Source organism: Caretta caretta, chromosome 7, assembly GCF_965140235.1.
Source record: "Caretta caretta isolate rCarCar2 chromosome 7, rCarCar1.hap1, whole genome shotgun sequence".
Classification (NCBI taxonomy): domain Eukaryota; kingdom Metazoa; phylum Chordata; order Testudines; family Cheloniidae; genus Caretta; species Caretta caretta.
In genome coordinates, this window is record NC_134212.1 from 6,189,625 (window position 1) to 6,217,600 (window position 27,976).

The following is a 27,976-nucleotide window of genomic DNA, read 5'->3' on the forward strand; positions in this document are numbered from 1 at the left end:
ATTAGTGATTCTTCTTGGGCAAGGAGGGTTTTCTCTCCCCCCCTCTATCCCTAAAGCTTCCTTGGAATCCAATGTGTCACATGCTTGAGATCTCCAGAGTGCACACAGTCCGGTGGGGAGCCCTTTAAGAAACCAGTGTGAACATCCGCCTCCCACAAAAGTGGTGGGAAGAGGAGCGGGTCATTCTCTCCAGCTGCAAAAATGAGAGAGAGGACGCCAGGTTGGAGAAGTTCCTTTAAGGGCTAATTATGTTGTTTGGTAAGTACTAAAACGGCATGCTGGTCGGTGAACTACTTTGCTTCCTGCTTGCATATTCATTAGCTGAATGGGTTTAATGTCCTCTGTAGAAGAAAATGTGTTGTTTGGGACAGCAGCTTAGCCTTTTGCAAATTTCTTTCATGCTAACGCACTTCTGTCTGAGGCAAACAGCTCATAGTCTATTCTGTTCTGCCTCTGTTCCTTACCTCCTCAGCCTTGTAACCGCAGGGCCAGATCTTCAGCAGCTGTAAATTGGTGTAGCTCCGTTCAAGTCAATGGACTTATGTCACTTTACACCAGCTACAGATCTGATCCCCAACGTTTCTAGTAGTCTTGGAATCGTTCCTCAGCTGCCCCCACATATGACTAGAACATTATTACAGCTTTCAAACATTAAGATTATGGCACAGCTAATGGAACAAAGTTGGTTAAATTTGTCTGTAACATAGTCCATAAGGCCGAGTACCACAGGGCTGTGAGGTATATACAATAATCCGTTACACTCTTGGCTGCAATGAATGAGTGTACTGTACTGTACTGAATCAAGGATGAGTTAGTAGAGAAGGAACAAATAAAAGGGCAGAATGGAGCTGCTGCTTTAACCTTGAATCTTCTTGCTGCAGGTGAAACATTCCACAGCCTTTGCAGGACTGAAATGCTTTTTGTTTCGTCTGTGAATTTCTTTTTTCTTATTTCTTGTATATAACCACAGCACAATAATAAAGAAAATGGGAGTTTTTGAGCACACCAATATACTGAGCAGATGAATATAGTAAACGGGCAGCGCTAGATTGTCCTTTGCATTCTGAATAGAAGGGACCAGTTTCTCATTTAAATTGAGGACCCCCTCTGGCAGCGTAAACAGGCCTTAAAGAATTTATTCCTGCTTTAAGACCCTTTTGCATTGCAAAAGCACTGTAAAGGGGCCTTAGTGTGAATTAAAACCAGGCCCTAGATCACTTAATGATTATTCTGCTCTCCTTATGGGATGGAATCCACACCATTGCAGCCTTCATTACGAACCACAATGTACATAGACTCTGATCCTGCACCATTAAAGTCATTGGGAGCTTTGCCATTGATTTCAATAGGTCCTTAATGCGCCCCAAACCCTCACGGATATCAATAAGTGTTATGTGCCTGCAGCAGGAGGCAGAGCAAAAGGCACATTAAGCAGGTTGCCATTTGGACTGAAGAGGAGATTCATGAAAGGTCTGTTACACATGAGGATGCAAAGCAATTCTCCTCACAAAAGCAGCAGAATAAAACCCTGAACTTGAACCTCTCTATGCTCAGAAATTTCTGTCAGCTGTTGCTTACTGTGAAATATCCAGCTCAAGGGTTCTCAATGAGTAGGGGATGGCATTTAAAAAAAACCCATAATTAAACATTGACAAATTTTAAAGTTGTTTCCATTGTGCAGTGTTTGAAACAGCCCTGCAATTTTCATTTTGCTAGAAATCACCAAAAATGTCTCCAATAAATGAAACATTTCAAACAAGTCAGCAGGTTGTCAGATTTTTTTTCAAAAATACGATTTTTTGGACAATACAGCTGAAAAATTTCAAACAGTCCTACGCTCACCCTTTTTCATCTCCTGGCCTATTGTGTAGTACAGGGATTCTTTTGGGAGCCAGGCCTCTCCCCTCCCATTCACCATTATACCACTTTGGGGTAACTACAGCAGAAAAGTAATGTTAGCAAGTTATGTGTTTTAACTGTGTTAGAATGTAACGTAGCAGCTGGAAATAAGGGGGAAGGGCTAGTACCATGTGACCAGTCAATTGCCAATTGATTATGCCTTGAGACATAGGCCATTTTAGAACAAAATTGGCTCTGTGTTCTCATGTCTAGCGTAACTTTTGTGAACTGGGGTTTATAGACAACCATATTTATCTTCAGAAAATAATCTGGCATCATATTAAGCTTCCTACATTAATTGTCTTTGTGTCCTTCATTTTGGTTCATTAGAAGTCTAAATTCTGAATGCGGATGGCCTAAGAGGCATAAAAATCCTGCATTTAGATAATCAAATGGGCAACCTGAATATCCAAATGCAGGATTTAGACAGCTGAAAAGTGGAGCGTACATCTACTTGGAGGCTTTGGTAGACAGTAAGAATCCATAGCTTCCCTGCTGGCCTTGAACAGGCTTCTGGCTTCATCCTCGTTTGCCCTTGCTATATTCACGGGGTCCAGCAGGTATGTCATAATCTCTGTGATAACTATCATCATCCCACTTAGACAGTTTAGTAGGTTTACCGCAAGTAACGCTGAAATTCTAACGATGCCTGATACCGTGTGTAACACCAACAAACCCTGGTCATCGGCGAGCCGGATAGAACCTGGGACCTCTGGAGCTTAGTGCATGAGCCTCTACTGCATGAGTTAAAAGCCATAAGCCTCTTAGCTAAGGCAGTAGAGCAGACTCATTAATCTCTCTCTAAGTGGTCTCGGTGGCACTCTATGGGACACAACACCACACCCAGGAGGGTATGGGTTACACACGCACCGGTCACAGTAAGTGCAAGAACACAGTGCAAGAGATCTGAGTGCAGCTTGAACCTAGGTGTGTTTCAAAGATGCTGGACTGGTGGAATAAGGAGGAGAAATCTCATGTTGGATGGGGAGAGTTATCACGTTGGGGGGGTGGGGTGGAGGGAGTTTGGACAAGTATCCCAAAGGAACATAGATGATGATGTAGTGTGGGAGGTTACTTTTTAAATGCACAGCTTCCACAGCTTCCTACAGCTCTGCAAATAGCGAAATTTAGCTCAATCAAACGTACTTACCAAGTTACTACTCCTGCATGTGTACGGATGGCAGACTCGCGCCCAAAGGCAGCTAGTAATAAATGGGAAAAGTGGGGCGGAATCGGGTGCTGCATCAGCAAAATGTGAAAAATACTGGCTTCATGCAGGTCCTACCAAAACATTCTGCAGCATGCACATATAAACCTGTACTATGCATCTTCCTATGCTCCACTGCTTTCTTTGGCACTTTCTAAAAAACTGGCCCAGTCTGCATACATCACTATGTAATTTATGCCAGACTTTCTTTTCTTTTCTTTTTTTGGCAATCTAAAGTTTTAAATTTAAATGCATGCACATACATACAGACGCAAACACACAAATACACCCTCCGTCTGTCTCAAGGCAAGCTCCAACCCTGTTTAGTGTAAACCCTGGCCATCTGACAACAATCTTTTGAACAAGCCAGCCATCTCCTAAGTCTCTCTGTAGTTCACACTTCACAGAACGAGTAATGTGATCCTGGTAAACGTCAGGAAGAAGGTCTTACTTTGGTATGCTTTGAATACCACTGAAGCTGCCTGCTACGGGCCCTTTCTACTTACAGTTTGCCATTCCTCCATTTCCCAGCTATAACTGGGACATTCAGCAATGTGGCATTCCTGTTCAGAGACTGGTCTTGTGAATTGGTAACAGTCCGTCTCCCTGGCTGGTTTCTGAGTGCCCAGGTGGCAATATACATTTCTCTGCTGAACTCCTCGTCCACAGGACACAGAGCACTAAAGAGGGACAAAAAAGAAGTAAGTTGCAGCTTTCCTTATTTTCCTTGTGAAACTCTTTGTTGCTGTAGTGAACCTCTCTGATTTCAGATGAGGAAGGGAGCTCTGCTTTGAGTTCTGCAAACACATTTAACACTCGTCTGAGTGAGCAAGCCATAGCACCTAGACATTTAAAACTCTGATTCTTTTTGATGCAGAAAATTCTTCTCCATGTAAGAAAACATTTTGCAGAGAATCTGAACACATAGGGTGAAGTCCTGGCTCCAGTGAAGTCAATGGGAGTTTTGCCATTAACCTCAGCGGAGTCTGGTTTTCACCTATAAGATTTATACTGCAAAAATCTCTCAGGATAGCAGCATTGTTAAAAAAAAATCACAAGATGCTAGAGTCAGCAGGAATTGTATGTTACTCCTTGCACACTCAGTTCAATAGTTTAAATAAATAAATCACGCTTTCCAGAAACATCGTTCAGGAGACTGATCAGCCTGTAATGTAAAGGAAGCACGAATTATATAGCATAAGAACTGAAGGAATGAAGATTTGTAGGTACTCGACTTCTGGAATTGCTTTTAATTTACATATTCACCATAGCAAATGACTACATACCGCATATCCCCACAAACAGAACTATTTTTGTAAATTAGTTTCTTTACTTTCACACGTTAGCTTCATTATGGCATGAGCACGTTTTTATCCACTTCTAGTCATATACTATAAGCCTGATTTTAATAATGAGCAAAATACATTGTTTCCAATTTTTGAATATTGATGTCTACAGCTCACTGTTTTCAATAGCTTAATTTTTTTCCCATACAAAAATACTTTCTGCTAACATCCCACAATATATGATGATGAACTGATACTTAACTTCACTGCTGTATGGATTCTTTATTGTTAGGTCCTAATATATAGTTAGTAAATGTGGGACAAGATTAGTAAAGATTAGACAGAAGTGTGTATAAGAGAAATGGTTGAAATGTAGATATTATGATTAATGTTTTGTTGAATTAAAAATTAGTAGAAAAGACCTAATTAATATATGAGCTACTGAGAAAACAAGTTTATAATACCACGAAAGTAAGCCTTATTATGTAATGGAATTAAACAATTTATAATGTGCAAGGAATCCTCTTCCAAAATTTTAAAAAGTATTCTTCTGTAATGCAGCATTTCCTTTAGTATCTGAACACATCATAAAGCAAACGAGACCAAATTCCCCCCCCCCCGCCCCGACTGTGAACATTCTCCTGGTTATAAATATTTATGAAAGGCTGGTTTGTGTAACTTGGAAAAGTAGCACAATGCAGTTAGATTCCTATGATTGGTGATGCAAATACATCCCATATGCTGTAGTGGTTCTATTGTGATTAATAACACGGTTTATCTTAAACATTCCACAAGAGAGAGTGAGCTGAATAGTGGAAACACAGTCGGAGAAACACATCCACCCGGATGCTTAGTACATTTTTAAATAACTTTTGCCCAAGTTTATCACCTACAAAACACACATTTGCAAGAATGTTGTGATATTGACAGAAGGGGTTAAAGTTGCAGCTCTGTCCTAGAAGGGGCTAATCATGCATTTGATACTGAATTGAACAGGAAACTGTTATACAACATAGTGAGCTAAAAAGGACAGTGATGTCTTATTTTAGTAATGGAATTTATTGTATGTAAAGCTGTAATAACTGTATTCCAGTTTACTGTATGTAAACCTATAACACTCCCAAGGACCAGACAGGGGCTTTTAAGCCGTGGACACCAGACCCCAGGAAAAGATTTTGGCTAATTTAGGGGCTCACCTGGAATGAAATCCTGGCTCAATTGAAGTCAAGAGGAAAAACTCCTGCTTAATTCAGTGGAGCCAGGATCTCACCCCATTTGTGAGCTTAAGTCAGGAAAAATCGTTTGGCGAGGAATTTTTTCATCAACTTGAAGGGGGGCAGGATTTCGCTCCTGAGATCCCTGCTGTACTGTACATGTTTATCCAGAACACAGCCAAAAAACACGAGGCTCCAAAACTACCACTTTGGCTTAATTGATAACAGAGGAGTAACTACTGCTGCTGTTAGAACATGAATATTGGATGGACACAATTTTTCTTACAAATCAGAGCGGTGTCATCTATGAGGTTCTGAAAACAAGGAAGTTGCCAGTTTATGGCCAAGAATTCTTTCAAAAGCGTTACCACACCTAGCATCCGGATCCAAAGGTGATTGAAGTCAATAGGAGTCATTCCACTGATTTCAGTCTGCTTTGGATCAAGCCCCTAATCAGTATGCAGCCTTCTCACTCTCTGTTTATAACGTTTACATATTTGTGAGAGTACAGGTAGGATTTTACAGCTGGATTCCTAATAATAGAATTAGACACTATTATAAATGCCCATTTAGACAGAGACTGCCCTACAGTATATTTTTAACAGTGATCACTGTTTTACTTTATCAAACCAATTGACTCACCTCTGTTGATCTGAGAAGAGCAACTCTGATTTACACCTCCTGGATATCTGGCCCTAAAAGCATAATGAACCTGATACTACAGTCCTCCCCCTGTTCATGTAAGGATCAGGGCGGACTGTTACTATACTCATATATTTATCATCTATGTGGGACAGAACAAACCTGCCACTTTTTTCACCATAGTCACGATGTAGTTTAGCACAAATTCTCCACGGTCTACAGAGAAACACAACAGTAAAAATGGAACATATTAACTCATGTTACAAGTTTATCTCCGAGAAAAATATAGGGCCAGGTTTCAACCTGAAATCTACCTAAATAGACAGACAATTTTCAGACTACAGAATAAGTATTGTTATTTTTACTGCTTAAAAGATAATGGTGCTGATTTACACTTAGGAGACATAAGCCATAGACATATCTGGCATAAGCTGTCATAGAATCATAGAATATCAGGGCTGGAAGGGACCTCAGGAGGTCATCTAGTCCAACCCCCTGCTCAAAGCAGGACCAATCCCCAATTTTTGGCCCAGATCCCTAAATGGCCCCCTCAAGGATTGAACTCACAACCCTGGGTTTAGCAGGCGAATGCTCAAACCACTGAGCTATCACTCCCCCACGTCTCGCGGCATTTTCTCAGTTAAAAACACAAGTCCATTCATTACTTGAAGAGACAAACTTTTTCATATGAATGCATAAATTAAAAAATGTTTTGCTCTAGGAAGGAGGATTTATAATTATCTAGAAAAGAATTGCCCAGAAATTACATACAAGCCAGTCCAGATAATAGAAAACATACAGGACTGGAGTACTCTCTTGCACTTTGTGCTGGCTAGTATTCATTATTAATCATTCATGTACTGTTCCTAAAAGGAAAAGGAAACAGCCACGGGCACACACAACACAAACACAACACAACACACTGTGGGCGTGTGGTGGCAAAGAAAATGTATGTGTATTTTAAAACTCTGTCTTACATCTCACACAGTCTATTGCTGGTTTACCCGCTACGGAAAGAGACAATTTCATGGTAATGTAGCACCGTTCTTATTTTTACAGTTGTTAAGATCTACGAAACAACTCAATGCTTCTTTGGTGGTATCCAAACTGTTCATAGCTAAGATTTTCAAACAGCACATAGCCCATTTCACCCATGGTGTGGAAGGATCGCACCAGCTCTCTCCTCTCACTTTAACATGGAGTGGGAATGGTGCCCAGGCCTTGAACTGGCCTGCTACTAAATGTCACTCTCCTTGAAAAAGGCGTATATAGCTGGCTGTAGTTTTGCCCGTATTTGTATTAATTGAGGACCTTATCCTGCAGTTCTAAGTGAGGCCAAACTCCCCCTGGTTGTCCAACCCAGTGAAGCCAGTGAGCCATCTGCATATGCACTCCAGATACTTTCCTGCCACCGTCCCTGGGGCTGTATCCTGTATCTCTAAGGTCCTGCTCCAAAACCCATTGAAATCAACAACTGAACTGACCTCAGTAGGCACTGGATCCAGAGTGTGATTGTTAATTTCTTCTGTTTTAGAATCCAGACACATTAGAATAGTGTTAAGTGTTACAGAGCGCACAGCTTTACTTTTTGCTATCTAGTTCAGAAATCAATTTCCTAACTCATTCTAACCATTCTAGTGACATCTTGGAGCCCAAATAGAGAGCTGATGTTTCAAAAACTCTGGCCCCGGGCTTCAGTTGGTGTAAATCATTACAGCTGCACAGGCGTCAATGAAGCTACACTGATTTACACCAGTGTGGGATCTGGCCAAGCTGACTTCAGTTGACCAGTTATGCTTTTATTTGTTATTTAGCAGGCTTCAGGATTTATCATACAGAGAAAGCATTTTAATCGCTGTTGTTCAGCAGTTTATAAACAAATCACGTGTATACTTCCAAAAGTATTTGGCATAAAAGGTACTTCTAGAAGTGTGGCATGCATGCCACTATGGCATGACATTATTCAAGACTTCTACCTGTTCCAGTTTTATTACATCAAATGTAGACAAACTCCTCCAATTTACTACTTGATGACTGGCTCTGTGTTACACACAGAATATAAGGAAACAGTATCATAACGTTGTTATTTTTAAATGATCTATTTTGCTGTTATATGATGCATTTTCATCTTTGCTTTCCTAGCTAATTTTTAGGGCCAGATCCTCAGCTGGTCACGCTGGCAATGCTCTCTAGTATATAAAGAATACAAATATTCTTTAATTGCCTCGTCATAACAGATTACTTTAGGCCATAAATCACCTCATAGTCTCATTAAGCTGAGCTTCTTTCTCAAATTGTATGAAACTGAATCCTATCATGCAGTAGAATGTTTTGAATTTTAAAACATTTATCTTTATCAATTAAAATTAGCATGTTTTTAAGCAGTCAACCGACCATTGTGTTGGTATGTTGACTTTTATTAGCTGCAAAAATTGCTTTCAGGAGCAGTCACTTTAAATAAAGTGCAGATCTGATATGATGAGACATTTTAATGGTCATGTGAGTCTTTATTCTTGTAGGTTCTTGGACAAAATTAAGGCCACAGTACCGCAAACAATAAGGCACTGTGCTTAACTTTAAATCTGGGAGGAGACCCATTGAGTTCAATAGGGCTGCTCAGATGCTTAACATTAACTACTTGTGTATTTTTTTTGGAGGATCAGGGCCTAAACAACTAAACGTGTATGATGAATATATGATTACCCTATTCTTCAAGAAAGAAATACAAATATTGTACAGCACATATTCTATTTATTCTAAGAGGAGAATAAAAAATCCAAGTCTGAAAATAATGATGGATTTAATGCTTTTTAAATTTAATATTTGACATTTGATGAACACATCTGTACATGCATCTGTATAGACAAATGTTAATATTAGTACATACATTTTTATGTTTTATCTTTTAGGAAAGGATGCATATAGCAAGAATCTTAGGGTTTCATATAGAAAGCAAAGAAAGATTGTGAATGTCCAAGTTAAAAATGTCCCAAGTTAAAAATTCATTTACTTATGGATCTTCAATAATTTGACTGATTAGCACATCATTCAGGTCCATGTGAAATGGAGATTCAGAGGTAAATATAAATCTGATGAAATAGGTTAAAGGTGCAATTTGGTGTGATAGAAAATATTAAATTTTAGTTTCAAAAACCAAACTCCACTCTCAGTGTTAGAGAGAAAAGGATGAGAAAAGCAAACTGATATTTTTCATGCCTGAAATATTTCTCAAGAGTTTAATATGGGGAAAGCAATGTAAATAAAGAACCAAAATGTCTGAAAGTTATGCTCTCAGCAAACAGCATCCTTGAAAAATCCAGACTTTCCTACTTTCCTCCAGCCTATGCACGAAGCACCTGATTTTGTAATGACACAGAGGTAGACTGCTGTTGTTCCCGTGTAATGCATTTGGAAAAACACAAAACTGAGTGAAAAGTACGTTTTAAAATTAATAGCTCCTATATATTTTCTCAACTTGAATAGGAAAATGATTAACAAAAAATCATTTAAATTTCATACGCCTCCAAATTAATCACAATTGCACTCAGGATCCAAAGTATTGCAATAATAAAGAAGAAGGAGGAGAAGAGAGTCTGGTTACTCATACACAGCAATGCCTTTTCTAGCAGCAGTTGAAGAAATTTACAACTGGTGCTTCTTTGTTAGCAGTTGACCACCCCCTTTTGTATCTAAAACAGTGCTAGGACTTCAGCTGATGTCGATAGTGCAGCTCCAGAGGCTTATCTGGAGCAATGCCGAGCTACCCGAGCTGAGCACGTCACCCAGAACATTTATACTTTTATTGCAAAAGGATTGAAATGACGCTTGCAAACAATGCAACAGATAAGGACTACCTAATGGTGCAAGAGGTAAAATGTTGCAGCTCACCTGTCCCCAGTCTCCTGTTTTCCACTTCGGACATCTGCCCCCTCTGCACTTCCTTTGCACGTTCGGTTTAGCAAGGTGCTTGCAATAATCATTCTCTAAGCGGTTTCCTTCCTTTGACAGGCAGTACACATTTCGGTGTTTATGTCCCCGTCCACAAGAAGCAGAACACTGGAAATGGAAAGCAAGGAGACAGTTTTAATGCAGTTAGGGCTACATTATTACATACATCCAATAACTAAATAGGGTATTTATTCTCAATGTAACAGGCCAAAAATTATGCCCTCCGTCTCATGATGGTAGCCATTAATAATGAGGGGTCGTAACAGAGGACAGAATTTAGCCCATGAGAAATGTCCTCATTTGTATCATGTATTGCATCTTATTCTTGCTTGTAAAAGCCTTTCTAAGCAGAAAATACCAACAACAACTTAAAGGAATGGGATAGAAAGTGGCATTCAGCAGGCTAGATTCTTGGCTGATATAAGTCAGCATGACTCCAGTGACTTCAAAGGACCAAAGTCAATTTTCAGCAGCCGAGAATCTGGCCTTTAGAGTGGTACATTCTACCACTAAAAAAATTAAAGGGACAGAGTCCCTTTTGGGTAGCCATTGACTCATGTGCCAAGCGAGAGTAAAAGGCGGAGAAATCAGAAGAGCAACATATTACGCCCACTTTGCACACATTAAAACGACTCCACAAGGAGCGAGGCAGTGGAGAAACAAATCCATAACCTTCTGAATGCCACGTTTCTAAAGCTATGTTTGTTTTAATGTTGTACTAAACAGTGTAGACGGATTTTTTTTTATTAAATAAATACTGAAATCAGGACAAGCTCCCACTTCAGATGTATACAGTTTGAAACTGACTCAGAAGAAGCCGAGAAGACAGAACATAAAGAATCAAAGCAAAAAGCAAATCAGCAGGTAGGTGAGCTGTACGCTTTGTAGTGAAGCAACTAATTTCAACCTCTCTCTGCAGGTTCATTGAACTTTTTCAGATGTGACCACTTCTGGCATGCCAACCCTAGCAACTTCGCTTTGATTTCAGATTAGTCTCCTCCAAAAGATTTAGGACTCAAAAGAGGTCTGGAATCACGACAAAAATTTAATATGACAGTTTCTTGTAGAACAAACCTCCTACTCAGCATGATGCACTGAGAGATTCAATTTCAATTTCTTCATTACACGTTAGGCAAGTCATTGCATGTTATATCACAAACATACGGATTTAGTCCTTCAATACAAACATAGAGTTTCTGCAATCTCTCAGTATAACCGTTCTCCTGTTTTCGTTTTAGAACGGAATGAATGCAGGAAGATGGAGATAAATAATGTCAAATAGACCTTAGGATTCTTCCTTCCTTTTGATGACTCTTATCAGTGCTTTTACTAAGAAATAAACCAAGCCAAAAGTTTCCCCTCACCCGCAGTTGGTAAATAAAAACACAAGGATTGTACATGTAGGAGCTTGGAGGTTACATTAGGTCTAGAAATTGGCCAGAGCCAACCCCATCTATTATTATTTTAATTACAGCAGTAGGGCTCAATTGTGTAGGACACTGTGCTGACTTGCCATCAGAGAGAGTTCCTGCTCTGAAAGGCTTACAAACTAAATACACCAGACAAAAGTGGGGAGCAGGGGAGACAGCACATAAGCAAAAAGTAAAAACCAAGACAAGGAGATATTTTAGGTCCCGAATCAGGAAAGCCCTTAAGCACACGTTTAAGTGCTGCCCTGGATAGGGATTGTTCCCTGAAGCAGAGCCTAAATGACTTGCCAAAAGACACACAGGAGCTAGGAACTGGCCATATTGGGTCAGTCCAATGGTCTGTCTAGCCCAATGTCCTGTCTCCTGACAGTGGCCAATGCCAGATGCTTCAGAAGGAATGAACAGAACAGAGCAATTACCAAGTGATCCATCTCCCATCATCCACTCCCAGCTTCAGGCAGTTAGAGGCTTAGGGACACCCAGAGCGTGGGGTTGCATTCCTGATCAACTTGGCTAATAGCCATCAATGGACCTAACCTACATGAACTTATCTAATTCTTAACCAGTAGATCATGCAGATGCAGAGTATGGGGAAGTCCAGATCCAAACCACGTGCCTGGCCCCAGTCACTGTAACGTGTTATGTCAAAACCCTGAAGCTAAACACCCTGGTTTTGAAGGAGTTGAGATCCGTATTTGAACTCTGTGTCTCAGGCGCAGCCCATTACTTTGTAAATTATTTGTTAGGATGGCCAGCTGGCTGTTCACTTCTTAATTCCTTATGTCTGATCTATAGTTCCTTTCATCTCAAAGGATCCCAAACTGCTGTGCAATCCACGGAGCGGATTTTTGAAATACTCACACACATTGTGTAGTAGTTACCGATGCTCATCTCATTGACTTCAGCTGAGTGTTACTCAACACACGAAAAATTGCAGAAACTGGTACTCCCCTTGAAATCAAATGGACAGTGCACAGCAGATTTGAAATGGGGGAATGGAAAATTTGGCCAAAGTTATTAGCTTTAATCCTTACTCATAGAAAAGGAGCCATGGGATATTTATTGTTAACACAGAGCAGATGTCCAGCACCTTGGTATTTAGCATCTCCCCTAGAAGACACCCTCCCACCACCTCTATATCAAAAATGGCATGGTGAACAACCTCCCTTGGAAAGCTAAATAACGAAGTAACCCAAATAACTGGGAACTGAACCTACGAGGTCAGGTATTCAAATGTTCATGTATTTGAGCAATCGGAGTGGGAGGAAGCCCTTGTGTGTGACTGGGAAAGGGGGAGCCAAGCACCATGTCTACTGTAAAGTTATACAGTCTACTATGGACCCCCAAAGAGCAGAGAAGATGAACCAGCATAGGATGTAGTGGTGCCTACACAGTGACCATAGTTAGGCTACCTCATTCCACCCCTAGCACCTCAGCCATGCTTTGCTACAGCGGAGGGATCTGAGTAGGCTGAACTTTCCTGTGGATGAGTCAATCCACTGTGCCACCCAGGAGAAAACCACATGTATTTTCAGTTAGGGGAGGGCCCTTAAATTTTCTTAAGAGTTTTGTGGAAGTGTACTGTGGTTTCCAGGTGGCCAAAAAATAGCTCAGCCTCACATTTAAAAAACGGAGAGAAAACACAGCTCCTTCCTCCAACACAGGGATGGCTTAAAATTATGGAAATTCACAATTTTGACAAAATTTCAGACGTCAGCAGAAAAAAAAAAAAATAAGGTCAGAATTTTTTCCAAAATTTTGTCTTGCTTTTTTGCCAGAGCTGGTTAAAAAAATCCCATGGTGTTTTTCATTGGAAACTCAGTGGTTTTTGTGAAAAATGTTCAAACAGCTTAACTCCAAAGCAAATGTAATTAAAAAATAAATCGTGTCCGGGCAGCAAAGATTAAGAACAGTCTCAAATATTGTTACAACCAAATACCGTCTAACATTTTCATTTGGTTACCGTCTTTGGACTAAATCCTGCCATTGATTGTTTAATACAAATTTCCACTATCTTCATTACACATTCTGCATCTGGAATGGTGGCAGACATGGCTCTTAAACATAACAGTGAAAAATCAAATAAATCCCTAGACTTGATTAGTACTTTTCCCCAGTCAACAGAGAGATGTACATCTTTAATCTATATATTTTCCTCCCATTTATTACATAGAGACACTAATAACAATGCTCATGCATAGCACCTTTCTAGGGAGCTGAAAGTATTTGACAAATATTCTGTCTTACAAGAACTGTGGTACTGCTAGGAACGGTGCCAGTGGTAAGTATTTTTATCCTCATTTTACAGATTGAGGTACAGAGAGATTCAGGGTCCAATCCTGTGAGATGCTGAGTGCTCTCATAGTAGGTCAACACCTTACAGGATGAAATCCCACGTCAGTTGGGGTCACATATGCAATTCATTCACAGTACCAGGAAGAATATCCAGAAAATGTGACTCTGAGACCTATGCTGTACATGGGGAAAGAGTTAGAATCATAGGACTGGAAGGGACCTCGGAAGGTCATCTAGTCCAGTCCCCTGAACTCATGGCAGGACTAAGTATTATCTAGACCACTCCTGATCGGTGTTTGTCTATCCTGCTCTTAAAAATTCCCAATGATGGAGCGTCTACAACCTCCCTGGGCAATTTATTCCAGTGCTTCACCACCCTGACAGTTAGGAAGTTTTTCTTAATGTCCAACCTAAACCTCCTTTGCTGCAATTTCTCTGTCTGTAGCACAATAGTTCAGTCTCCTGTGGGCTGTAATACTTTGGTCTCATTTTGGTTATTGGGTTTAGTGCGTGGGTGGCTTGTGATATACGTGATATGATCTGATGGCCCCTTCTGGCCTTAAACTTGATGTCGCTAGGCGAGTTTCACACACATTTACATGCACATAGTTGCATTCTGACCTTAAAGTCTATGAGTCTATGTACATTTAACTAATTTTGCTAATGCTTGAATATAGTTGCGATATTCTCAAGATGATGTTGTCTGGTACCCAACATTCTTCTGTTCTCCCTTTCAAGAACATAAGACAGCGGTGCATAAACATTTTTCTGTCTCAGCCGTATTTGCTTTCATTGTAAACTCTTTTACTCTTAAAGGAATGATAGTAGGATGAACAATCAAACGCAACTAAGACTCTGAGGACTGAAAATCCCTTTGCCAAGAGCACACATTGTGATGTTTTAAAAATTCTTTTCAGGTATTTCCAGTGTTATTGGGGGGCATTATTTTTAAGCATACGTGACGCAGAAAAAAAAGGCTTAAGGATGTGCTTCACTTCTACTGTATGTGATTTATGGAAGTGTGGTGCACCCTGACTCATCTTTTCTTTCTAACACTGGAAGAACTTTGCACGTCATTAACAGAATTTAGAATTCTTTTATAGCTGGAAACACCACGGTCTGCTTACAATTTATGTCAGTAACAGCTCCATGGTGAGGTAAGCTTTGACCTTGCCTTCTTTAAAGCCTGTGAAGTGTACAGATGAAAACACTTCCTCTTTTCTTGGTTTTGTTTGTAGAAAGTACTTCAAAGTAATGGGGAAAGGGAGGAATTGAGACTTTCTTTTTTATAGGATAACAGCCTAATCCAAAGCTCATTTAAGTCAATAAAGAGATTGCTACTAACCAAAATTGCCTTTGGATCTGGCCCTAAATCTGTAGCAGAGGTATTGGTCTTTTGCTAATTGGGTTTCTGGACTTAGGGGTTGTACTCTCAGACATGCTCAGTTAGTCTAACTCTGTTCCCACTGAAGTGCTTTTGAAAATTCTACCCTAACACCTTACAAACCAGGCAGAATGCCTGGCATAACAAAGGAAACAACAACAAAATTCAACAGGGATCTTGCAGTCTAGACACATGCAAAACTTCCATTAGCTATGGCTGGGATTAAGAGAGTAGAAAGACTCTAGGAAGTTGATACCATGGGGTTTTTCCATGCACTTTGGAGCTCACATTAGATGGAGAATTCCCGTTTGTCTGAGAGAAAGAATAGCCCAGAAAGTCAATCTGAGCTACTGCAATTAGTCTGCATAGGCAACTGCCACTGATATTAGACAAAAAGAAAAGGAGTACTTGTGGCACCTTAGAGACTAACCAATTTATTTGAGCATGAGCTTTCGTGAGCCACAGCTCACTTCATCAGATGAAGTGAGCTGTGGCTCACGAAAGCTCATGCTCAAATAAATTGGTTAGTCTCTAAGGTGCCACAAGTACTCCTTTTCTTTTTGCGAATACAGACTAACACGGCTGTTCCTCTGAAACCTGATATTAGACACTGACTGAGGACTGCAGAAGGCCCTACAAGCCAAACTGGGCTCTAGGTTGCACCAGCATAAAATGGAGTCACTCCCTTGAAGTAGTGGGCACTCAGCACCTGACGAGGTTGGGCCCTTTGGTAGCTATATGAAAGTTTTAGACATATATGGACAGAGAACTTAGAAGTTCAAGTGAAATTTTTCTTGGGTCTTTTAGAACTGCCCCAAACCTTTACTCCCTACCACCCTCCAAAGCCCCATGCGGCAAAGATCCTCCGTCTTGCACCTACATGCTCTAGCCTGAGCTAGAGAGGTGCTTCAGAATAGCAACAAAGTCCCAATCCGCTCCCAACAGGCTTAATGCACTGCCAGCTAGGGAATGTAACTTGGATCTTATCAGCACAAACTGATGAAAGTGTGGTGTTATCTGGCAAAGCATGCCGTAGGCTGATTTCTAGTCAATTTCATTTTTGTTAGCTGTCAGTTTCAGCCTTCTGCTTCTCATACTTAAGCAGGTTGCTGCAATGCTGCGGTTGAGAAAATAAATGTAGAAAACTGTTATTACTTTAAAAATAAACTGTGTCCACTACACTAAGGGTATAGTGAAACACTTCTATTGTTTATTATTATCATTATTCTTTAACATGTGCACAGCATTATAATCACGCCTTCTGCTTTACACAGAGAATAAACAATCTTTTCCCAGAAAAACTTAGAATCAATGTCCTGGTTGCATAGTTTTAATTTACTTATATTTTTTGTGTGATTAATTAGAGGAAGGCACCTAGAGTCTTGGAAAGGTGTCTATTTAAAAATAACAAACCTAAAATGTACTACTTAAATTAAATAAATATCCTTATTAGTTGTTCCCGCCAAGGTCAGTGAAGCTGCAACTCCGAATGTGAAGCAAAACATTTCCTGAGATGCAATGTTCTGTTCCATTGTCCAGGTGCTGGCATTTTCATTTTCACAGAAATTTGCTTTCTATTTCAGACTTCAAGAATTATGAAGATTATTTTATTGTTACCAAGTATGTGTGAATTGCATCAGCTTATTCCTCACTGCATTTCCTATGTATAAAATTTGGAAGATAAGATGCCACCTTCTTCATTAAGGCTCTTACAAAATGGAAAGTCTGCAATAGATTCCAAGATTTCTGACTGGCTTAGTGCCTGAAAAGAATGGAATATATACCCACAAAGACCACTTAGGTTATAAAAGATTTACACAAATTATGATCAGTTAGGACCAACATCTGCAACTGGATACATGTGGATGATACCAGCACAAGAACTGACCCTTATAATGTGTGTACTTTACGCTATCTGTATTTTGAAAATGGACAACTGGCTGTAACTACAGGGCAGAACTGCTAACTCCCACCAAGAATATGGTTAATTCTTCAGAGTAACAAAATTGTATAGAGTGCTGTCAAGGCCATTTTTACAGATACTGTGCAGCAGCCTTACAATTTGGGAAGTATTAAATGCAAGCTGCAACAAAAAGGCTTCCTAAAGATAATTATAATCAGTTACTTGAAGAAGGGAGGGAAAAATCACGCTAAACACATTTTTATCAGATTTTGCAATGGGCAACTTTTCAAAGGCAATTAAAACCCATTCCTGAAGGTTTACATTTCCACACTTTTAGGATCATACTAAAAGTAAACACTCATTCGTCCTATCCGAAAAGCTTAGCTGAAACAAATGATAGATGAAACAAAAAAGGAAAATTAAGGAGGTTAACGTTTTCCCTTCATACAACTTAGTCTCATTTTACATTAGACACTAAGCTATTGAAATTCAGTGGGTCTCCTTAAATGCAGCTGTAACCAGATCATGGCAATCAAGTAGCTACTGCACTTCACTTCTGCATTGGTGCACGCAGACAGATCCACTCACAGGTACTGTGGGTGCTCTGCAAATGTGGCCCTGTGAAGCACACCGCACCATTCCCATTTTCAGCATGGTACGGGAAGATATGTTAAGACTTATGCATATACATCAGCAAGATTAGCATGGATAAATTCTGGCCAGCTGGCTGTTTATTGGGCTACATGGATTTTAAAAAACATATTGAAGTCTTTACATGGCTTTCAGCAACACGGAAACATCCTCCAAAAGCGGCGGCTGGACAAGGACTTGCTCATTTCATAGGCCCTGATTCAGCAAGACATGTAAGCGCCTGCCTAACTTTAAATACATGAGTATTCCCATTGACATCAGTGGGTCTAGTCCCCTGCTTAATTAGGGCCCTCGTTTTCATACAGAACGACTTCGCCACATTTGTGGAACTCATGGTGCAATGCTACTCGTGCATCTCTACTGGTGGTGTCCATCTCTGGGAACAGGCCAAAAGCCATGTCAGCTATTTACAAGTAAAATGGGGAGAATGATCTTTATACTGAAGAGACAGAGCTACTGAAGCAGGGCAAACAAAAATCACTCCATGGCACCAGAGTCCACCAAATCCCCCCCCAGCTAGGGTGACCAGATGTCCCGATTTTATACGGACAGTCCCGATTTTGGGGGCTTTTTCTTATATAGGCACCTATTACCCCCCACCCTGTCCTGATTTTTTACACTTGCTGTCTGGTCACCCTACTCCCAGCGATATGCACGGTAATACTTTCCTTTCCACAGACACTGTAAGAGAAAGGAGGGAAGTGAAAAGTAAATGGACACTGGGATTTTTTTTTGAATTGGATAAAATTAATATATTTGTGAAAGAAAATGCACATGCCTGCTACAGAAGAACAAATTTTTTAAAACTAATAGTTTGTAGACATGTGCTAGAGAACACTTTGGACCAAATTCTACCTCCACTGAAGTCACTGGGTTTCCTTGTTGGTGAACCGGGCAGAACTTACCTTTGTTTCCATAAGGAAAGTTATCGTCATGGACACAATAGTGTTGTATCATGTTTGGGTTTTCGGCCACATGAAAGGTGGTTTTACAATGGACTATTTGGCTTCTTTGGACTTCTGCCATCCAATCTATGGGTCAGAAGTATGATCAGTAGAGCAGGTTAACATTTTCTGGCATTTGAATTTTTGAATCAGTTTTTAATTTCAATGACAAAACCATGGCCAAAAAATGGATGGAATTTTCACAATTTCCCCTCCTCCTCCATAGGTGCTGGAATGATGAGTGTTGCGGGTGTTCCCGTACCTGCTGGCTTGAAGTGGTTTCCATTATATACAAGGGTTATAGTTTGGTTCAGTGGCTCTCAGCACCCCCACTTCAAAAATTGTTCTCCTCCTCCTCAAATTTTTTGACAAAACCCTAGTGATAATTCCTCCTGAAAAAAAAATTCATGGACTTCAAATGGAGCAGTGGGTTCTCAGAATTGCTGAAAATCAGGGCCTTTGCACACATCTACGCCGCAGCGGGACACATCTCCAGTTGCGGTATCTGGCTATTTCCAGCGTGGGTAGACGTACGCATGCTAGCTCTGCTCGAGGAAGTCTTAAGTGAATACTATGTAATTTGCACAACAGGGGTGGATGTGTATGTAGCCCATTTCACTGGCCCTCCAGGGTATGTCTACACTGCACACTAAGCCCGGGCTCTGACTCAGGTTTGAGCCCAAGCTCCCCTTCTGTCCATACACAAATCAATCTGCCTTGGGTCAAACACTCAGGGGACTTGGTCAGAGCCAGCCAAGCCCTGCCACTTTGCAGTGTGGACACAGCTCAAACCGCAGATGCGAGTGAGAAGGTCTGTGTATGGACATGTTGGCATAGCTCTGACACTAGATCCAGTAGCCATAAACCCAGGTTTATAATGCACTGTGGATGCTCAAGTGCAGGGCTGGAAACATTGAGTCCACGAGCCCAGATCCCATAGACTTGGGCTCACACTATGGGGTTAAAAATAGCAGGGTAGATGTTCCAGCTCAGGCTGGAGCCTGCATTCTGAAACCCAGCCAAGGGCATTGATCCGTGGTCTGAGACTCGCGGATGTGGAGTTTTTATTTTGCAGTGTAGACGGACCCTTAGTGCCCAGTGTAGTCCTACCCGGAGAGATGGCCCTTGGTCAAGCAACTCTTTGGCAGGAAGGTTGCGCTAACTCTTCAAAGACCTGAGCCAAAGCCCACTGAGTTCAGTGGAAAGATTCCCAGTGACTCCTTCACACTTTGGATCAGGCCCCAGTTGTACGCATCTGTGGGCAACACGGGGCTCTGAGTAACACCACAAGACAGGAAAAAGTCACGTACCCATCTTTCTCCCTGCAGCATCCAGGTCGTGTTTGTAACGGCCCATATTTCCTTCCATGGTTGTCCTGGCCTCTCTGTTCTGCACCGTCATTATATTCTGTGTAGTGATCTGCCAGCTCCTGAAGACCACACTGCTACATATGTATCACTACATGCAGAATTTTCCCATGTGACCCATGGTCCAAGCTACTTAATTTCAAAAAATAATACCTCGTAAGGACCTTGGGTCGCACTGATGCAGGCAGCATTACCAGAACCATTTCCCCAGTGCATTTGCTACTGATGTATTTTCCACCAACACGAGGCATGCATGTTTTCCTTCCTTCTTCATCCTCCAGGACAAAGTGACATCTAGGTTACATGAGCAAGTTGGTGTATGAAAGTGTAAAGGAGTCTGTGTGTCCAGGGAAGCGTGATTGACATGCTAAGGAACTAAGATGTGATCAATTAAAGCAGAGGGTGGCCTAATTTAACTGACATCACGCTTTTATAATGATTAAGTACTTGTATAATGGTAGTGCCTAAAAGGTCCCAACTAAGAATATGGTTTTGTTATGATACGTGCCATACAAGCACATAGTAAGAAACAGCCCCGTCTGGAAGAACTGACAATCTAAATAGGCAAGACAGACAAAATGACTTGCTATAGGGATTTGGTAGCAGGGCTCCCTTAAAACAGAAAATATCTTGTTATGATTCTGCATTCAAATACATCATCCATCATGTACCGTCCAAAGGCTAAAGTGTGGAGCTTAGTATCAAGGAAACCATGCATGCAGCACACCCACCTGCCTTACCGATGAGATAGTACAAAAAATAAAAAACATGAATAGAGTTCCTTAAGTGTCTTTGCAACTAGGTTTACAACACTATGTCCTTAACAACCGAACAGTCACGATGTGTGTTATATTTACGGTAAAGGCCTGCATGCTCAGAGTCCATGATAATCGCATATTCTTCTTTCTAAAGAACAAATCTATTACTATTTCTAATACTTCAGCAATGAGGAAACAACTACTATTGTAGCCTAGGATATTTACGTATAAATTTGCAACGTGGGAAAAAAATATGTGCAGGCTTCAAATCATAGCCCGGGGATCCAGCTAGCATTCTTCATCTCATCCATGCACATTCCATTGCCGTGTTACTGCCCTTCACTGTTTCCTGCCATCGGGCACACATCGGACACACACTGTACGGGAATTCAGTGCTTTGGGAGACAAATGTAACCTTGCAGATAAATGGCAACCATTACTGGTTTGTTTCCTCCCGCCGGGTGGAATTAGGATTAGCTCTTTATGATGTCAGTATTTTATTTACCTACAGGTGAGCCCACCAGTACAACAAATATGCTGAAGTGAGTATCTCGCCCTCTGAAATCACTTAATGAACCATCAGCATTTGTCAACACAACTGCTAAATATCCTTTTGATCAAGTTCATGCCAATGTGCTGCAGAGACCAGCAAACGTCCAGCTCATGGGAAGAGGGGATATTAAAGAAGAGTTAGTAAGTGAACTAGTGATAAAATGAGTAATTTTATCCATATTCAAATAATGGTATGCAATTAACTTCTTCAACAGTCTAAGTACTTTCAACTGCTCATATTCTCCATTCCAGATAAAATCAAACAAACACTGTATCATCATTTTGGGATGAAAAACAATGGTCATTTATTATGCATTAAACCAGTTTGTGTCTAAGAGTTAGCTTTATTGGAACCACTTTAACTTTCAGTTCCAGACGTTTTTTCCTTCTGGGAATTTTCCAAGTTTATTTGTTTAAATCTAGAAAATATACAGTGGAAAAGAACATGAAAATAGTGCCTCCAAAAACACATATGTCCACAAAACTTCACAAATTGAAAGGTAAACTAATCCCTATAACAGAGCATCAAGGTAATCCTGGTCCAGCTACCACTTCCTACTTTTGGATTTTTCATTGCAAAATTCAACCCTTAGTCAGGTCAGCAATTAAGCATGTGCCTGACTTCTAATGAAGTCAATGGGCCCTTAAGCACATGCGTAAAGTTAAGCACGTGCATTAACTGTTTTCCTAAACTGGGGGCCTGAACTGTACATGTCTGTGAGATGCTAAACAATATAATAACTAATGCTTAGTTTGTATAGGGCCATATTGTGACTGCAACCCCCTCTGGAATTAGTTGTTCCTGACATATTACTCTAAGCCTCTAAGGGAATCACGTTTGGACTATAGCAGCAATGGCCACAGAGACTCAGGACTCCATTTCCGAGACTACCTAGAGTACAGGCTGGTGACAAAACAAGCTTGAAGCCACTACCAGAATCAACATTAGCCAGAGCTCAGATACAAAGTGTTGGGTTGTTGTTGGAGTGAAGCAGAGACAGAACAAGTATCACAGCCTGGGAGGTCCCCAGGAAACTTCTCGTTCCTACCCAGAGGGAAATGTTGAACTCTGGTGGTGGTTACTGGGTCACCGATAGGTGACAGCCCAGAAGAGACCAGCAACCCAGGAGGATGAGGAGCAATTCCAGATTAGGCTACCAAGAGCCAGCTTCATTTTCCCTGGGACTCCAGACTAGGGAGCCTCAGGACAATCCTACCCTTTTAGGGGCGAAGGTCTTATAAGAAATCCCATGTCTGTTTATTTTGCATATGAGTTTTAAGCTGGCCAACAATTATAGTGCTGCATCGCTCAGTAAAGAACTGATTCTCCACTCACATGCTGCCCAGGCAGGTGCTAGGAGGGATTGGGCGCATAGGAAGTGCTGGCAGGTGGAGGGTTTCAGATATTGTTGCTATTTTATTATTCTAATTACTCCTATTCTTTCCTTACCCCTTATCTTCTGTGCCCTGGGCCTCATAAAGTCCCCTTATTGTTGTGTTGTTTTATCCCTACATGCCTAGTATAGTACATGGTGTTAAATGTTTTCCCAAGGGACAGCACCTGCTGTGTCCCTGGCACAGAGAAGAGTCACCTTGGGTGGAGGCACCAGGCACCAAAATAAAGACCGCATGCCCCTAAGGGAAGAAGGGAGAAGCTGCCCTAAGCAACAGGGAGAAGGCTTGAGCCCCACCCCAGGGCTGCGGTTACATGACTTTATTCCGCGTGGCAAGCACCTGCCTGGCCCCAGGAGCAGCTCAGGGATGGACTTGTGACTTAGAGTCACATTTCCCACCTAGCTTCCCCCCTTGCTCCAAGAAGCCAAGACAGTACTTTGCTGCTGGTGGGGGACTGTAACAAATTACTTCCCCCGCTGTGCTGGTGCAACTGTGCAGACTGTCCGAGCCTCACACTTTGGCAGGAGTATGAGAGGCGCTGCTCCCTCTGTGCCTCTCCCCAGCTGCTTTAACACGGGGCACAGGGACTCTGTAGCCTGCTGAACATGCTTTCTCCCTCTCTTCCAGGCGGAGAGCGGCGATGTGTGGGATATGAAGGGATGCTTTCCCCTGTGCGGCACTGCGGAGCAAATCACAAACTTGCCCATAGGCCATAAAGAACTATCTCCAGATTACAGCAAGTGACCATTTCAGAGCCTCAGTCTCCACGCCAGAACCAGTGGCTTTTGCTCAAGCTCTCTCAGCGGCAACACACCTTTTATCATAATCATCATGACTATTATACCCAGCACCGCAGCGTGTAAGTGACCAGACTTGACGGGGTGTTGCGCTCATGGCATTACGGTGCCTCATCCCCGTTGGGGAGGGCTAAGCACCCGCAGCTCTGGAGGCACAAAGCACCCTGTCTATGGAGAAGAATAAGGGGAATTGTTTTTCTTAAATGCCTGCATTAAAATAAAGCCATCTCTTCCCCCAATCCCTACAGACATCAAACCATCCAGCTGTGCCAAGCCAGTACAACACCTTTTTTTATTTTAAGTTGTCGTGTTTAATTGAGGCTACTTAAAGATCTTCTAGTCTGCAGTGCGGTCAACTGACATTCAGGGACCGCGCTACACAAAGAAGCAAAAATAGGCATAACAATCTGAAAGCAACTGTGCTCTCTCATGGTCTTTAAGGGAGCAGCAACAAAAAGGAGGTGAATGGGCCTAACGCATTCTGAACGAGATGGTTCCTCTGGGCAAGGACTGTCCCTTCATACAGGCCTGATTCAAAGGCTGCTGTTATCCGTGGAAAGGCTTCCACTGACTTCAGTGAAATTTGGATCAGACCTTAGATGTGTGTACAGCACCTAGCACAAGTAGGCCCAAACCCAGGTTGGAGCCTTTGGGCCCTATCACAGTACAAATAACATAACATAAGAACGGCCATACTGGGTCAGACCAAAGGTCTATCTAGCCCAGTGTCCTGTCTTCCAACAACAGTCAACGCCAGGGGCCTCAGAGGGAATGAACAGAACAGGTCATTGTCACGTGATCCATCCCCTGTCGCTCATTCCCAGCTTCTGGCAAACAAAGGCTAGGGACACCATCCCTGCCCATCCTAGCTAATAGCCATTGACATATAGGCAGAGGTGAAAGTAAGCCGGTAGGCCCCGGTACGGCGTACTGGCCAGAGCCGGTGCGCCGTACCGGGGTGGATTGGCTTCCCCAGACGCAATTTAAAGGGCCTGCGACTCCCAGAAGTGGCTGGAGCCCCGGCCCTTTAAATTGCTGCCAGAGCCCTGGGGTAGCAGTGGTGGGGCTGGGGCGGCGATTTAAAGGGCCCTGGGTGGTAGCGGCACCAAGCCCTGGGCCCGTTAAATCATCCCTGGAGCCCCGCCTCTGCTTCCCCAGGGCTCCGGCAGGCTCCGGGGACGATTTAAAGAGCCCGGGGTGGTAGTGGCGGCCGGAGCCCTGTGGCCGGAGCCCTGGGGAAGTGGCGGCAGGGCTCCGGGGATGATTTAAAGGGCCCAGGGCTCCATCCGCCGCTACCGCCCAGGGCCCTTTAAACTGCTGCCAAAGCCCCCGGCTGCCGCTGTTAACCCAGGGAGGGGAAAGGAGGCACTTGCCGGTACAGGGTAGGCCGGGGCTGGCTCTGACCTCCCCCAGCCTTGCCCCTTCCGCCCGAGGCCCTGCCCCTTCTGGGGGCCAGAGCCAGCCCCAGCCCAGCCCCGTACCGGTAAGTCTCTAGACTTATGTTCACCCCTGCATATAGGACTATTCCTTAAGCAGCACCAAGCTGACCACATCTGGAGGAAACCCCTGTATGTTCTGTCTATTTAAGTTGCTCCAATTTGATCTTGAAATGAAATGCTAGAGAAACCCGAGAGTACTCTGAGGTGGTCTTACTGGAATATGAAAACATTTAATATTTTTGTGATCAGACAACTTTCTCTGGGACACACTCTTGTAGGACACAAAACAACCTACCTAATCCCTACCATAAATCTCACTGAATCCATAAACGACCCTAACCTGTAGCTGCAAAATGCTTGGGTTTCTATGCTTTTTGTAAAGGTTGGATTTGTGCTTCTTGATCTTCCAGTCATCATACATATAGAGCAATGTGCTGACAGATGCGGGGGCTGACCTAGATGGTGAATCATGGCAGAAGACACTAGGTAAGGAAGCAGAAGACACAAGTCAGCTCCAAAAAATGGAAACTTGTAGGGGAGGATGATATTAAGTATGAGGTTAGAAGATAGCAAGGAATCTTCTGTTGAGATTTGTTCAGGAGGAAACAACAGAAAAGACAACAGTCGAAGAAGATTGGGAGTGGCTGTGTCCAGGCACAATGGAAGCCCAGAAAAAATATTTGATAGGGAACAGAAATGTTACACAGGGTTGGTCTACACTACACAGTTAGGTTGAGATAAGGCAACCTAATTATGTCAGCGTACACACTACAGCCTCGTCCTGCCAATGTAACCGCCCTACTACACCGTCATAACAACTCCACTTCCAGGAGTGGCGTAGGGCTTATGTGGGTGTAGTTAGGGCCAGCAATGTCTGTGTAGACACTGTGTTACTTGCATCAACTGTTGGCTGGCTTGTCAATTTCATGGTCCCTTGCTGGAGCCATGACATTGATAAAAAAGCCAAACAGTTAGAGCCTGGCTGCCCCCGTCTCCCCACTCCCAGCCAGGCTGCTGCCCGGAGACTCCCCACTCAAGGAGCTAAGGAGCTCAGGCGGCTGTCCCCCGCCTCCCAGCTGGGAACAGGGAACTGAGAGCCGGCGGCAGGGCGGGGAAGGAGGGAAAGCTGGGATCCTGGAAGGGAGCTGTGCAGAGGGTTCTCAGCACCCCCCGGCCCCCCACTGCCGCTCTTCAGGTGGTGGAAGCGCTACTGGTGAGGATGCACACCACCAACAGGAGGAGGGTAGTGTGGACATCAGCCACTGTAGTACCAGAGATCAGCTTATGGTGTAGCGTAGACATGCCCATAAGCCCAGATTTTTGAAAGTATTTAGGTGTTGCTGCACTCAGCATTGCAGTACCTAAGTCTCATTTTCAAAATTAGGGCATCTATTTGGCTGCCCAAAGACATCTCACCACCTATCATCAGTTGAAATCAATGAGTTTTAGGTGCCTAGAGGCTTTTTGGAAAATCCCACGAGGCGCCTAAACACTTTTTAGAATCTGGCCCTAAATCCCTTTTGAACATTTCCGTTAGCTAAAGTCTTGTGATAATAATGATTGATAAACAAGGAGGCCTGCTTGCCAAAATCACACAGTAGATCATGTTGAAAATGATAACACGGTTCTAGAGTTCTCTCAAATACAGTTCATGAGTCAAATTCAACACTGACTTATAGTCACGGAGCTGCCTGGCAGAGGGATGTCGCAACTGAAACCAAGGGGATGGCATTGGGTAAAATAACTGCTTCATTTGACCCTTTGTGTTTTCTAATCAGAAGAGAAGGGAGCAGGTTGTGAAGCCTGTGATAAGTAATTTCTTCATTATACAGATATCATATCAATGTACAGCTGTGCTATCTATTAGGGTACACTGTAATGCAATCATTTATTTTCTTGAGAAAACATATACCCTGATTATTTACCCTCTAATCACTGTATGCCAGTAGTTGGAAGTGCTCAGTTTTAACAGGATTGTTTGCAGTGTTGTTGTAGACCCCTTATTTCGCAAACCAAAGTCTAGATTATTGGAAGGCTTTTGATAAACTGTACACAGCCTTTCAGATGTTGTTCTGCAAATGCAGTTATAGGACTCAAGGCCCAGACTGATCTGCCCATGTGGATCCAATGGCAGAATGAGGGCCACTGTCTCTCCTGCAAGTATTTGACATAACCCCCATTAAAATCACTGAGTACAATACTCATGCAGTGAGGGTATAAGAGACCCACCTCAATAACTACAGAGATATTACTAGTAGGTACCCTATGATTTGCTTACTCTTTCAAAGAACTGGCTTTCACAACTCTAGTGCCCAATTTGCCAAGACCTCTGTGTAAGAAACTCGCATCAGCTTCAGTGGGGATTCTATACTCAGGAGGATGAAATTCTGATCCCATTAAAGTCAAAGGAGAAACTCCCATGGACTTCAATTGGATCAGGATTTCACCCAGACAGCTTTTGGATAAATGGATTCAAGGTTCTGAGTGTACTGATTCTTGGCAACCTAGTTTTTAAAAGTGTGCGAATGTTCCCTTTCACCATTTGCATGTACATAAAAAGTTGTTCTTTGTCACCCAACTTAATTATGCACGTGAATTTTACGAAAGTATTAGTTCTCTCCAGTAACAGTCTTTATATGTAAGTGTCCTAAAAGCAGGTCTATCAGATGGATTATGATTCCCCCAGGGCTTGAACACTAAATGTTCTTGAATAAATAAGGAGTTTGAAAGGTACCACATGGTTCTGTGATTCTTTTCTTCCCCGGGAATGTCCATCACAAAGGTAATGCTGGGTGCATTTACACCAGCCATGTCATATGATAATGGTATGATTTCACACACAGCTTTACAAAAAAATAAAAAAAT

The 27,976-nt window shown here is 42.2% G+C and overlaps 1 protein-coding gene and 1 long non-coding RNA gene across 6 annotated transcripts in view; one reads left to right on the forward strand and one right to left on the reverse strand.

Annotated features, from left to right (window-relative positions):
• The window catches only part of ADAMTS9 (ADAM metallopeptidase with thrombospondin type 1 motif 9), a 137,108-nt gene that overhangs the window by 27,332 nt on the left and 81,800 nt on the right, over nt 1-27,976 (reverse strand). For all 4 annotated transcript variants that reach the window (XM_075130221.1, XM_048858027.2, XM_075130222.1 and 1 more), the window contains 2 exons: nt 10,137-10,304; nt 3,613-3,786 (listed from right to left, as the gene is read on the reverse strand). In XM_075130221.1, the coding sequence (XP_074986322.1) occupies nt 3,613-3,786; nt 10,137-10,304 (342 nt within the window). The remainder of the gene's footprint in view (nt 1-3,612; nt 3,787-10,136; nt 10,305-27,976) is intronic.
• LOC125640006 (uncharacterized) lies at nt 183-27,844 on the forward strand. 2 transcript variants are annotated; one of them, XR_007357670.2, is made up of 3 exons: nt 183-258; nt 21,440-21,621; nt 23,503-27,844. It is a non-coding gene; the product is annotated as an uncharacterized LOC125640006 (long non-coding RNA). The 2 variants fall into 2 exon arrangements; XR_007357671.2 differs by lacking the exon at nt 183-258 and adding an exon at nt 3,720-3,807.